The 14870-nt window shown below is 32.6% G+C and overlaps 1 protein-coding gene across 3 annotated transcripts in view; it reads right to left on the bottom strand.

Annotated features, from left to right (window-relative positions):
• Nucleotides 1-2085: 2085 nt before the first annotated feature.
• Nucleotides 2086-14870, bottom strand: part of LOC105345066 (uncharacterized) — a 32652-nt gene continuing 19867 nt past the window's right edge. For 2 of the 3 annotated variants that reach the window (XM_066088691.1, XM_066088692.1), the window contains 12 exons: nucleotides 14729-14746; nucleotides 14396-14526; nucleotides 13126-13279; nucleotides 12455-12585; nucleotides 11184-11337; nucleotides 10846-10863; nucleotides 10513-10643; nucleotides 9244-9397; nucleotides 8904-8921; nucleotides 8570-8700; nucleotides 7882-8032; nucleotides 2086-2157 (listed from right to left, as the gene is read on the bottom strand). In XM_066088691.1, coding sequence (XP_065944763.1) covers nucleotides 7886-8032; nucleotides 8570-8700; nucleotides 8904-8921; nucleotides 9244-9397; nucleotides 10513-10643; nucleotides 10846-10863; nucleotides 11184-11337; nucleotides 12455-12585; nucleotides 13126-13279; nucleotides 14396-14526; nucleotides 14729-14746 — 1187 coding nt within the window. In that variant the 3' untranslated portion in view covers nucleotides 2086-2157; nucleotides 7882-7885. Of the gene's footprint in view, nucleotides 2158-6764; nucleotides 6863-7881; nucleotides 8033-8569; nucleotides 8701-8903; nucleotides 8922-9243; nucleotides 9398-10512; nucleotides 10644-10845; nucleotides 10864-11183; nucleotides 11338-12454; nucleotides 12586-13125; nucleotides 13280-14395; nucleotides 14527-14728; nucleotides 14747-14870 lie in introns of those variants that run through there. The other variant, XM_066088690.1, reaches the window with a different exon arrangement.

Here is a 14870-nt window from a genome sequence, read left to right as displayed (position 1 = left end):
TCAATTTGGAAACAGGTTGCAAACACGAAAATCTTTACCCTGGTTGAATTTCGCGCATTGATAGCTATTTCTGATTAATGATAGTGTCAGACGTTAAATAATGAAATGTGTTAATCCCTTAATAAATCCTCTTTGGTATATTCAATAATGACGCAGGAAAATCGTAAGTCCTAATGGAGAATAATAGCTATATAGAGAAGTCATACAACTTGACAATATTAAGACATCCGTGATATACTTAAACATTAAAAAGACACTACAGCTAATTTTCATCATCTTGGTTATTTCTTCTTTTAAACACAGTTCAGTAAAAGAATAGAAGTTGTACATGTACATGTACTGAAAGTTCGAATCTTTTTACTGCAATAAGAAGCTCGCGATTGTGTTCTGAAAATGTTCCGGAATTCAAAGTTACAGCATATCGAATAGAATTTTGAAATTGAATTAACATCACGTGATTTTTAATGAAAGCAGTTGTCAATATAAAATTGGGGGTATTTAAAAAAAAAAAAAAAGGAGTAAAAATATTTCATATTCAGGATCAAGACAAATAAGCGTCTTAACTCTAAATGTTAAGAAATTTCTACCTTGTTACGACATCAAGGAGTAATTGTAAATGATTGACCTGGCGAAGAAGGGAAATGGAAATATTCGGTGGATCTAGATGTTAAAATAGTCTTATCATTAAATGATGTATTGACGATACATTGATATTTATTACTTTTATCTCTTACAAGATATATAGTTTGCACCTGTGTTTTGTTTTCATCTTTTAATCACTTTTTAGCCAAAACTGTCGAAATTCGTTGTATTTTTTATCGTGTTACTAAAAGACATGCTGAATTGTTTTGCAAAAGTCATCCTTTAAATTTACAAGATATTCATTTAAGTACGGGAAAACTGGCATTTTATAGTATTTGCGTAAAATGAGCTGTAGTGTCTCTTTCAATACTTTCTTTAGTGAATCGACAAAGAACGCATTTTATTGCTTTTTTATTATACCTTACTCTTAACTACTTAATTGATTAATTGTACATGTAAATAGTTCATAAAAATAACCAAAATATCGTTAGGTATGTCGGTACGTTAAGTAGAAGAAATGGCCATTTTATTTAAGTCTGAGAATTTGAATCTGACGTAATTTTGTTCATTCGGTTATTCTTTTTAGCTTGTAGAAGGTTTTGACCGATCATCAAACTGGATAGAACTTGATAATGTAGTTTCAGCTCTGCCAGTTTCTGAAGAACCAAAAATTAAACTAGTTTTCCTTAAGAAATAGAAAAATACCTAGTAGATGTGAATATACCAATTAAAATATAATAGTGAGCCACTAGGCTCAAATTTTGACATATAAGCGATTTGGTCAATGACCGACTTATATATATATTATTAAGAATTTAAAAAACCCATAAGGAATTAGAAAACATTTGCAGTGATAGAAATAAAATTAAATAGAACTCCGATAAAACGTCTCCTAGTACTCAAACTTTTGACCGACATTAGTCTTCATTGAATTTTTTAATTGATATTGATTACGCCCTCCACAATAATTAATGGATTTTTATAACCTGACGCAAATCTCTAAACTTGATATGGCTGTCAAACAACCTCTGAAACAGGTGTTCCGATAAATCGATCTTTGTTTATAACAATTTGGGAGCAAGGAAATTTTTGCAACAACCCTGACTTGATATCTCAAAACCAGAAGAAACGTTAACCAAATCGAAAACTGGCATAGCTGAATACGAACATTTTTTTTTTATCAAAGCGAATTGTCGATTGAAAATAAATTTCTATCAAAAGAAGTGCAAATATCTTGTTTAAAACATAAATCATTGACATAAAATGAAGGAATACTTTATTTTCAGAAATGTAATAGATATGTTCTTATAAGTTTGCAAATATTAACTATAGAATTTTGAAAAAAAGTTTGAATTTTTTTTTTACTAAAATGTCAATTTTAGAACAAATAATAAAGAAATTCCGTTCGAATTTTTTTTCAGTTTCTCTGCATTTTCCATTTAACAAGTGCGTAACAACATGGAATGTTTATAAAACAGAACACAAAAGCAAAAGGGGACTCGATTTACGAGTGCAATAAATTTTATTAGCATCTTTACACCATATGTTTGCCACTTAGATATCGCCTTTTCCTGTCTAAAAAAAAAAATATAAAAAAAGAACATATTTTAAATATATAACAATTTTACTAAAGGTTTATTAAGAGAGGATACATCGCATTTCAATAGAGCAAAAGATTAAATAGCTTGAAAAACCCTAGGCCTGCAATTGCACATCAAGGTATCTCACAAACTTGTATTAATCAATTGGGTTAAATATCTTCCTATATAGCTCAGTGGTAAAATTATTCGGCTTGATAAGCACAAATCACGAATTTGAACCCACCTGTGATTTTTTTGGGTTAGTATTTACTTAATTATATTTTTTTTAAAAATCACACCCCCCAGTTTGCTTATTTTTCGCCTATTTGAATTATAGGCGAAAAATCTACTAAATTAAAGTTTTGAAAATCATAATTTCTTATTCAAAAATGCATATTTCTTTCGTCTTTTTGACTTCTATACTTTTTATGCATCATGCTTTTTTTTAAGCAATTTTTTGATGCTTTGAGAAACTATCCAGGTAAAGTGAGCAACCTAAATTACAAAAGAATCGCGTCTCCTGTGTTACCCCACAAAGCGAAAGGAGTTAATAAGAATCAATAAACCCTTCCGGTTATTTTTTGTGTTTTTTACTTCTTGTATTATACTTCTAAATGTATTCCGAGGGTATATAAAGAACTGAGAGGCATTCTTATGGTTAAAAATTACAATCGACGACTGAAGCCAGCTGGTAACGTTAGGTAGTAAGGGACAGTTTCGGATAAAGTACCCGTCAATATTTTTGTAAAATTGAGAGTTGCTGTACTTGAAGGCTTATGAGTGTTGGTAAAATTCATGAAATGATTTTTAATGATTATCATTAGTTAGAGGGGTGTCTCTTGTTGAAATTGATATTTTTTAAGCCACATATGTTAGGTACATGAGAATCAGAAGTAAAATGCAAAACCTGCGGCTATGACTGTTGTGTTGACTTTACACAGTGAAATTGCAAGATCCAGACGGGAGGTAAAATAACACGAAAAGTAGGTGGATGGGACAATGTAAATTATACACCGCTAAGTTTCTGACATGTGATGGTGCAACATGCACACGGTACGGAAGGTCACCACTTTGAAGGTAATTAGGTGGGGGAGGTCTAAAAAGCTGGAAAATCATGAAAAATTAGCGAAAATGAAAGGGTCAAAATCTCACAAAAACCAGTATGTAGAGAATTTTACAGGTTTTGACTACTAATTTTCTTCAGAAATTGGTGATTGGCCTTATTAAGAGTGAATTAAAGGTATTCGTGTTGAATGGGAACTGAGGATATTCTAGTTACAGAGTTCCGAGGACACGCATTCCCTGGCTACAATGAATTGTATAAAAAAAACCTGTCCGGTGCCACCTTAACAGAGTCTAATTTGTTAGTTAGGTCTTACGTGCCTCAAAGGCTTTCGAATTCTGTTATAAAGATTAGTACAATGGTTATGGTCGACTAAGCTCGGTGTTAAGTACTACTTTAGAGTTAATCTACTCAATAGCGTCGTAGCAAGCGTTCGTGCTCTAGCTAAAGAAAAGAAAGGGTCAAAGTGTATATAATACTGAAAGTTTAAAGTTGTGACTAGGAAAATTGATCAACTATAAATGGCCCAGACAGAGCAACCGAATTAAAAAGAACACAAAAACGCTCCTTTTAATTTACCCAATGTACATGTACCTAGTAAACAATCTTGATGCAATAGTCGCAAATCTATACGAATACGACCATAAATATCAGCAAGCAAGCATTCAGAAGTTGAAGTTCTATTCGCTTTGATTATTCATTATTCGAATTTAAAAGGTATTCTGTGATCAGTTTGCTATTCAATTTACTATAAACATGCTCATAAACGTATATTCAAAATCCACATAAATGTCCTTATGTTCTATTTAAAGAAACAATATTATAGAAAAAAATATTTACTAGAATAGTGAGCGAGAAGGTATGAAAATGATCATATTCTTCGCAATGAGAAAAGTATTCACGGGGCTGGCAAAAACGATGTATCCCACATTTGGAGAGGATGGGGTCCCAGGAAAGTCCAGTCGACCCTCAAAAGGAATTGGGTGATCCCACCAATCATAGGCTTAGCTAGCCTGGTGTAAAAAGGAAATTTCGTATAATACAGTTGTAATGGGAATATTTTTCAAGGGACTGGCTAAGACCTTGTGTCCCAAATTTAGGTCTTCAAATTCCATAATAATGGGGCCGCAGAAAATTCCAGTCGACTCTGAAAAGAAATTGGGTTTTCACGACTAGTAACAGGCTTAGCTAGCCTGGTGAAATAGATGATTTCTAAGCCTTATGATTATTGTACTGTTACTGTATAAATGAAATATATCTTTAATGGGGCTGGTTAACACCCTTATCACATACTTGGCCTTTATATAGCCTGGTGAAAATAGGTCATTTTTTATACTACAGATACCATGGGAATATTTTTCAAGGGGCTGACTAACCCCTAGTATACCATATTTGGGCCTTAATATTTGGTAAGGACAGGGTCTCGAAAAATTTAAGTAGACTCCCAAAAGGAATTGGGTTTACACAATCATTAACAGGCTTAGCTAACCTGGTGAAAATAGGACATTTCGTATAATACATCTGTAATGAGAATGTCATTCAAGGGACTAGCTAACACCCTGCATCCTATATATTGGCTTCATATTCGGTAATGATGTGGCCGAATGAAAGATTCGTATACCATATGCATCATTATATATTATGTGAGTGTTATATGAAAATATTAAAAAGGTCGACGGTTCAAGCCATGGTGTGGCCACTTAATGTGTGTTATGTCCTTAGACAAGGCACTTTATCTTCATTTGTCCTAGTCCACACAGATAAAATTGGGTTTTTATTGTGCATTATGAATGTCCTTAATGGTCAATAAAGAAATTGAATTTGATTATACCCGCTTTAAAGAATTATTGAATATTTACGATATACTAGTATAATGATTTAGAAGATGTGTCTATTATCGTTTTAAACAGCTATCAGATAATCTGGCACAAACTTTCAAAGCAGATGCTTCTTCCCTGATATATACAATTAAGAACACCTACAGACTATAAATAAAGTTGGGACAGCGCATCAGTGGTGAATCAAATGCACGCAAACGCGTTGGATTCGTAAGAGAGGTGGTGGTTGTAGAAGAGACTTAGATTTATAAAATTGAACGAAATTTATTAAACCGAATGGTGCAACATCAATTAAAATCATGAGATAGATATGTGCACATCACATTTTTTCTTTAAAATACAACATGCTATGGTATGTACGGCGGCATGGAAGAGCCGAGAACCATATTAAAAAAATGAATAAACAAATATGTTATTTGATTTTAAAATCAGCTTTTTATAAACTAATTTAGAGTAATTTAGACAATGATTAAAAGTCATTAATCCTTTCCTGGATTATCTCCTTCTTTCAAACGATAAATTGTTGCATACATATAAATGCACACATGTACTAGTCACTGATATTATTACAATATCTGACATATTCAGCTTCCATAGTATAAACTCATTTCTCCAAATTTATTACAATTTTGCATGTCAGTAAAAAGAAATTATTTTCGAATTCGCTCATCGTCCCGAAAACTCAGTGTGTTGGTATGAGAGAGAGAGAGAGAGAGAGAGAGAGAGAGAGAGAGAGAGAGAGAGAGAGAGAGCCTTCTAGATCAAGAAAAAACACCCGTAAGGGCGGCTAAAAGCAATTTTGTTTGCCGGTAGGGGGAGATGGTCCAACACCCTCCCTCTATATTTACGCCTGGAGAAGCCCACTACAGACACAAAAAATGTTCTTTGGTATCATTAAAAATTAAATAATCTCAAATGACTTAATGTCATATACATAACCGTTGGAACTAGATCTGCCTTGTTAACATGAAAAAAAGTTAGAAAACATTGAGTATTTGGCCAAAGAAAGGGCATATTTCAGTAGGGATAGGGTGTGGTCATTGCTTCGTATAAATTATTTGAATGCATAATATTGATAAAGAAATAGACATGACTAGTCAAATTTGTGTCGTGTGCAGTTATTTTTTAAATAATGAAGGCGACCTTGACTTTCATGTCAACAAACTAATACGATTTCTTGTTTAGTTTTTTTTGGTAGGTGGCATGGAATAGTTTCGCAGGAAGGACCCGTTCAAATTTTACAAAGTATGGGATTTGGGTTGGTTATTTGAAGGGGTACAAATTGCTAGAATATTTATTTATTTATTTTGTGGATAGAGAAGTTCGTGTCTATTTCATTGATATATGACACTCTAGTACTTGTAGCCCCTTTTCTCAAATATGGAATAAAATGCGAAATTGTGGCCAAAGTTTTCACTTTCAATTTTATTGTTCAAAGGGAGGCGGTTAAAACATGAAATCTTACTCGAATCTAATCAATTGTTGATTATTGGCATAGGTAAACATTAACATAAATATCCTAGTTCATGGGATTTGGACCTACGTATATATAAAAAAAAAAACTAAAAAAGGGCAATTTTTTAAAAAAAATGTTTATTTTAATTGTACATGTTTTATTCTGAAATGTCTTAAATGAAAGCGTCATGACCATTTCTCCCCTGCATGTAAACCAGTTTAAACAAAAATAAAAATCCGCTAAAATTAAGACAGAAATCCGACCTTTATTTGATTCACAGAAAAAAGCTGTCCTCTTCAACCTGAGGTGTTTTAGAACAGTACATCTCGTAAATCAGCAGAGACTGAAGAAATAATTAGACAAAAATAAGAATTTCAAATAACAAAGCGATGTGTAAAATAAGCTGTATATATCTTTCAATTCATTATCGATGCTACACCAACATACGACGGGTCTTTCCCCGGGCCCCATTCCCGAATATGAAGCCCTAATGTGGAATACAGTGTATTAGCCAGCCTCTTGAATAATAATGCAATAACGACTGGATTATACGACATTCCCAAATTTTACCAGACTAACTCTGCCTATTACTGGTCGTGCAAACCCAATTCCTTTTGAGGGTCGATTGGTCTCTCCCGGAGCCGTATCTCCATTGAATATGAAGCCCCGAATATGGGAAATAAAGTGTTTGCCAGCTCTTTGAATGATACTCCCATTGCAACAGTATATGATGTATTTCTTATCTTTTCGTCAGGCTAGCTTTTTATGGGAGTTGTCAGGTCATTGCAGAAAGTGACAGTTTTTAATATATCACTCTTTGTTTGTTTTCAATAAAAAAAGTAAGCTATGTGGATTTTGAAAGTACATTTATTAGCATACTTAAAGTAATTTGAATAGTGAATAGACCACAGAATACTATTTGCTATTTGAATAGTGAATAGCGAAAAGCGAATAAAATCCAACTTCTGGATGCTGAGCAAGCAACCATATGTGTGGATTATAAAGAAAAGAAGACATGAATACTAATAATGACCTAGATACATGTAGCTAATATTGAATTTTCTCTTAATGATTTCGATACTTATGTCTTTCAAAAATAACTTTGAGGCACAGTGGACATCACATTAAAACTACTGACATATATCAAGAAATCAAATACAGCAGGAACATTTGCTACCAATGTAAAATGTATATCACAAATAATTTATATTTTGTCTAATCTCCATAAAAATGCTTGTCTTGTGTTCGTATACATGGAAACTTTTGAAAATATTGAAGACCCATAAAAGGTAATTTAACATATTTTGATAAGAGCTTATTATATTTAATGAAAACCAATAACATTGTTTTCAAAGTACTTACTTGTTTAGTAAAAAGAGTTTACATACAAAGCAATTCTCCAATCTCCGCCACAAGCCTGTGTTTTATCACCTGTGCACGGTTGCAAACAGTCGCTGTCTCTCATTTTCTTTATGGTTGTTAGTTTATTCCCACAAAAACACTCTTTACCATACTGTAGATATACAAGATACATTGATTTCATTTAAAAGCCTATAAACTGCAGTGTTCACTTCAATATAATTTGTCCAACTGTGCCTAAAGCGGCAAATTGATATACTTGTTCCCATGTAGATAAATATTTGAAACAAACAACGAAGGCATCAGTCATTGCAAACCAATGGAAAAACCCTACCTAAATCACCAAAGACAGCATTAAATTCACATTTCTAGCCATCCAAAGAACGCTACCCCAAAGAAGATTGTGTTTTCAATGGTAGTTTCCTGCTACATGTATATCCAAAATGTGTGATATCATACAAACCTTCAACATTGAGGTCTTTAAACACAATTTTACAAACACTTTTCATTTTTTTCGACAAACGACAAACTATGACCTGTAAATACTCAATATATGCCCAACACAGTTGACAACTATAATGTACGTTGCCGGAGAATAATGCAATATTTACACAATTCTATTGCCTGACTTCCAATCTTGAATGTAATATTTTTCTGAATCTAAAATTGTCCTTTTCTGATTACTTCGTACCTCAACACCGTAGTATTTAAACTTCAGATCCGTACACGTTTTTCTGCAGCTGTCCACTGTCATTGTTGTAGAGATGGTCTTCTTTTCGTTCAAGGTTCTGGCTTGTTGATCCATGTAGCAACCAACAAATTCTACAAATATTCACCTGTATTAAAACAACAAAGTACTTTTATACATTTTTTTTTAATTTTCTTATAATTGAATAAAACATGTTTTTGTAACCTTTAGATATTCATTACTCCTTTGAAAAAGAGGGCAAGGCAAAGTAAATTGTTCGTTTATTTTGCAGCGGATGAATTTTTTACAAAACATAATTATCTGAAAAACCACTCACCTTTTTCAACGATGGCAGCTGAAAGGTTTTAACAATTTTTATAGTTACATTTGATACGGAACGAAATTAAAAACGGCAAATGTTTAAGTATGAACACTAAGATGTAGCTATTATGAGTGTTCTTTTTCAAATTGAAAAAAACATTTCAAGAAACCTTTTTTTACAATTTGATTAATCATTAAGGTGCAAACCTTTGTGTTCGTAGATACGGAATAATAAAAACCCCCATTTTATCAATATGTAATTAACATAACACCTGTATTTAAGCCATCAAATTTCAAAAGGATTTATATATTATTTTTAAAAAAAATCACTACATTGTGTTATTAGAAGGACTCACTTGGTGGTGTAATATAAGGGTTTACATATAAAGCAATTCTCCAATCTCCGCCACAAGCCTGTGTTTTATCACCTGTGCACGGTTTCAAACAGTCGACGTCTCTCATTTTCTTTATGGTTGTTAGTTTATTTCCACAAAAACACTCTTTTCCATACTGTAGATATACAAGATACCTTCATTTTAAGAAAAAAGGCCTATAGTTTGCAACACAATTTGTCCAACTGTGCCTAAAGCGGCAAATTGATATACCGTATATCAGGTTTTTTCCGCGTGTATCCAATTTCCGCTTTGTTCGCGACGATTTCCGAATCGCGTAAAATATATCAGCGTAAATTTGATACAAAGTGTTGTTCTTATAATATAGTTCTCTCTTTCCTAATGAAGTAAACAGGTATGTACAATTAGAATAAACTGTATTCAGTAAGTTTAGAGTAGAAATTGCGGGATCGGAAGCAAGCGTAAGATAATAGGTATGTAAGCCTCATAGTTTATTTAATAATCCATTGACAAGCTAATTAAAACGGTCGCTTTTTTGCGTAAACCAATGTCTAATTTTTTTACCTGAGCTACTGTAACGGTACATGATCTATTTATCTATGACTGTTTGCGTCTCTGAACATAATTATCGGTAATTATTTAACATGAAGGAAATGGTGTAAATGGCAATTTAGATACTTTTACCCTCTTACTTCACAGGGTTCAACAATCTTGAATTATATTTTCACTATGACTTTGAAATAGTTAAAATTTGATTCGCGTAAATTTTATATACCGTTCTAGGTTCTAAATCGCGGAAAAAACATGACGCGGAAAACACCTGATATACGGTAGTTGTTTCCATGTAGATAAATATTTGAAACAAGCAACAAAGGCAGCAGTCATTACAGAGAAGTGGATAAACCCTACCTGAATCACCAAACAAAACTTTTTAATAATAAAATTAAATTCACATTTTTAGCCATCTAAAGAACGTTATCCCAAAGTAGATTTTGCTTTCCATGGTAGTTACCTGCTACATGTGTATCCAAAATGTGTGATATCATACAAACCTTCAACATTTAAGTCTTGTCTTGTACGAACACGTATCTTTTTTTTCGACAACGACAACTTATGACAAGTAAATACTCAATATACACCGCATACAGTTGATAACTAAAATATAAGTTGCAGGAGAATGTACAATACTAATACAATTCTAATGCCTGACTTCCAATCTTGAATGTAATATTTTTCTGAATCTAAAATTGTCCTTTTCTGATTACTTCGTACCTCAACACCGTAGTATTTAAACTTCAGGTCCGTACACGTTTTTCGGCAGCTGTCCACTGTCATTGTTGTAGAGATGGTCTTCTTTTCGTTCAAGGTTCTGGCTTGTTGATCCATGTAACAACCAACAAATTCTACAAATATTCACCTGTATTAAAACAACAAAGTACTTTTATACATTTTTTTTTATTTTCTTATAATTGAATAAAACATGTTTTTGTAACCTTTAGATATTCATTACTCCTTTGAAAAAGAGGGCAAGGCAAAGTAAATTGTTCGTTTATTTTGCAGCGGATGAATTTTTTACAAAACATAATTATCTGAAAAACCACTCACCTTTTTTAACGATGGCAGCTGAAAGGTTTTAACAATTTTTATAGTAACTTTTGATACGGAACAAAATTAAAAACGGCAAATGTTTAAGTATGAACACTAAGATGTAGCTATTATCAGGGTTCTTTTTCAAATTGAAAAGACATTTCAGGAAACCTTTTTTTACAATTTGATTAATCATTAAGGTGCAAACCTTTGTGTTCGTAGATACGGAATAATAAAAACTCGCATTTTATCAATATGTAATTAACATAACACCTGTATTTAAGCCATCAAATTTCAAAAGGATTTATATATTATTTTTAAAAAAATCACTACATTGTGTTATTAGAAGGACTCACTTGGTGGTGTAATATAAGGGTTTACATACAAAGCAATTCTCCAATCTCCGCCACAAGCCTGTGTTTTATCACCTGTGCACGGTTTCAAACAGTCGCCGTCTCTCATTTTCTTTATGGTTGTTAGTTTATTTCCACAAAAACACTCTTTTCCATACTGTAGATATACAAGATACCTTCATTTTAAGAAAAAAGGCCTATAGTTTGCAACACAATTTGTCCAACTGTGCCTAAAGCGGCAAATTGATATACCGTATATCAGGTTTTTTCCGCGTGTATCCAATTTCCGCTTTGTTCGCGACGATTTCCGAATCGCGTAAAATATATCAGCGTAAATTTGATACAAAGTGTTGTTCTTATAATATAGTTCTCTCTTTCCTAATGAAGTAAACAGGTATGTACAATTAGAATAAACTGTGTTCAGTAAGTTTAGGGTAGAAATTGCGGGATCGGAAGCAAGCGTAAGATAATAGGTATGTAAGCCTCATAGTTTATTTAATAATCCATTGACAAGCTAATTAAAACGGTCGCTTTTTTTGCGTAAACCAATGTCTAATTATTATACCTGAGCTACTGTAACGGTACATGATCTATTTATCTATGACTGTTTGCGTCTCTGAACATAATTATCGGTAATTATTTAACATGAAGGAAATGGTGTAAATGGCAATTTAGATACTTTTACCCTCTTACTTCACAGGGTTCAACAATCTTGAATTATATTTTCACTATGACTTTGAAATAGTTAAAATTTGATTCGCGTAAATTTTATATACCGTTCTAGGTTCTAAATCGCGGAAAAAACATGACGCGGAAAACACCTGATATACGGTAGTTGTTTCCATGTAGATAAATATTTGAAACAAGCAACAAAGGCAGCAGTCATTACAGAGAAGTGGATAAACCCTAACTGAATCACCAAACAAAACCTTTTCATAATAAAATTAAATTCACAATTTTAACCATCTAAAGAACGTTATCCCAAAGTAGATTTTGCTTTCCATGGTAGTTACCTGCTACATGTGTATCCAAAATGTGTGATATCATACAAACCTTCAACATTTAAGTCTTGTCTTGTACGAACACGTATCTTTTTTGTTCGACAACGACAACTTATGACAAGTAAATACTCAATATACACCGGATACAGTTGATAACTAAAATATAAGTTGCAGGAGAATGTGCAATACTAATACAATTCTAATGCCTGACTTCCAATCTTGAATGTAATATTTTTCTGAATCTAAAATTGTCCTTTTCTGATTACTTCGTACCTCAACACCGTAGTATTTAAACTTCAGGTCCGTACACGTTTTTCTGCAGCTGTCCACTGTCATTGTTGTAGAGATGGTCTTCTTTTCGTTCAAGGTTCTGGCTTGTTGATCCATGTAACAACCAACAAATTCTACAAATATTCACCTGTATTAAAACAACAAAGTACTTTTATACATTTTTTTTTATTTTCTTATAATTGAATAAAACAGGTTTTTGTAACCTTTAGATATTCATTACTCCTTTGAAAAAGAGGGCAAGGCAAAGTAAATTGTTCGTTTATTTTGCAGCGGATGAATTTTTTACAAAACATAATTATCTGAAAAACCACTCACCTTTTCTAACGATGGCAGCTGAAAGGTTTTAACAATTTTTATAGTAACGTTTGATACGGAACGAAATTAAAAACGGCAAATGTTTAAGTATGAACACTAAGATGTAGCTATTATCAGGGATCTTTTTCAAATTGAAAAGACATTTCAGGAAACCTTTTTTTACAATTTGATTAATCATTAAGGTGCAAACCTTTGTGTTCGTAGATACGGAATAATAAAAACTCGCATTTGATCAATATGTAATAAACATAACACCTGTATTTAAGCCATCAAATTTCAAAAGGATTTATATATTATTTTTAAAAAAATCACTACATTGTGTTATTAGAAGGACTCACTTGGTGGTGTAATATAAGGGTTTACATACAAAGCAATTCTCCAATCTCCGCCACAAGCCTGTGTTTTATCACCTGTGCACGGTTTCAAACAGTCGCCGTCTCTCATTTTCTTTATGGTTGTTAGTTTATTTCCACAAAAACACTCTTTTCCATACTGTAGATATACAAGATACCTTCATCTTAAGAAAAAAGGCCTATAGTTTGCAACACAATTTGTCCAACTGTGCCTAAAGCGGCAAATTGATATACCGTATATCAGGTTTTTTCCGCGTGTATCCAATTTCCGCTTTGTTCGCGACGATTTCCGAATCGCGTAAAATATATCAGCGTAAATTTGATACAAAGTGTTGTTCTTATAATATAGTTCTCTCTTTCCTAATGAAGTAAACAGGTATGTACAATTAGAATAAACTGTGTTCAGTAAGTTTAGAGTAGAAATTGCGGGATCGGAAGCAAGCGTAAGATAATAGGTATGTAAGCCTCATAGTTTATTTAATAATCCATTGACAAGCTAATTAAAACGGTCGCTTTTTTTGCGTAAACCAATGTCTAATTATTATACCTGAGCTACTGTAACGGTACATGATCTATTTATCTATGACTGTTTGCGTCTCTGAACATAATTATCGGTAATTATTTAACATGAAGGAAATGGTGTAAATGGCAATTTAGATACTTTTACCCTCTTACTTCACAGGGTTCAACACTCTTGAATTATATTTTCACTATGACTTTGAAATAGTTAAAATTTGATTCGCGTAAATTTTATATACCGTTCTAGGTTCTAAATCGCGGAAAAAACATGACGCGGAAAACACCTGATATACGGTAGTTGTTTCCATGTAGATAAATATTTGAAACAAGCAACAAAGGCAGCAGTCATTACAGAGAAGTGGATAAACCCTACCTGAATCACCAAACAAAACTTTTTAATAATAAAATTAAATTCACATTTTTAGCCATCTAAAGAACGTTATCCCAAAGTAGATTTTGCTTTCCATGGTAGTTACCTGCTACATGTGTATCCAAAATGTGTGATATCATACAAACCTTCAACATTTAAGTCTTGTCTTGTACGAACGCGTATCTTTTTTTTCGACAACGACAACTTATGACAAGTAAATACTCAATATACACCGGATACAGTTAATAACTAAAATATAAGTTGCAGGAGAATGTGCAATACTAATACAATTCTAATGCCTGACTTCCAATCTTGAATGTAATATTTTTCTGAATCTAAAATTGTCCTTTTCTGATTACTTCGTACCTCAACACCGTAGTATTTAAACTTCAGGTCCGTACACGTTTTTCTGCAGCTGTCCACTGTCATTGTTGTAGAGATGGTCTTCTTTTCGTTCAAGGTTCTGGCTTGTTGATCCATGTAACAACCAACAAATTCTACAAATATTCACCTGTATTAAAACAACAAAGTACTTTTATACATTTTTTTTTATTTTCTTATAATTGAATAAAACAGGTTTTTGTAACCTTTAGATATTCATTACTCCTTTGAAAAAGAGGGCAAGGCAAAGTAAATTGTTCGTTTATTTTGCAGCGGATGAATTTTTTACAAAACATAATTATCTGAAAAACCACTCACCTTTTTTAACGATGGCAGCTGAAAGGTTTTAACAATTTTTATAGTAACTTTTGATACGGAACAAAATTAAAAACGGCAAATGTTTAAGTATGAACACTAAGATGTAGCTATTATCAGGGTTCTTTTTCAAATTGAAAAGACA

Source organism: Magallana gigas, chromosome 6 (assembly GCF_963853765.1).
Source record: "Magallana gigas chromosome 6, xbMagGiga1.1, whole genome shotgun sequence".
Classification (NCBI taxonomy): Eukaryota; Metazoa; Mollusca; class Bivalvia; order Ostreida; family Ostreidae; genus Magallana; species Magallana gigas.
Note: the sequence above shows the minus strand (reverse complement) of the source record. Positions and strands in the feature narration are given on the sequence as shown.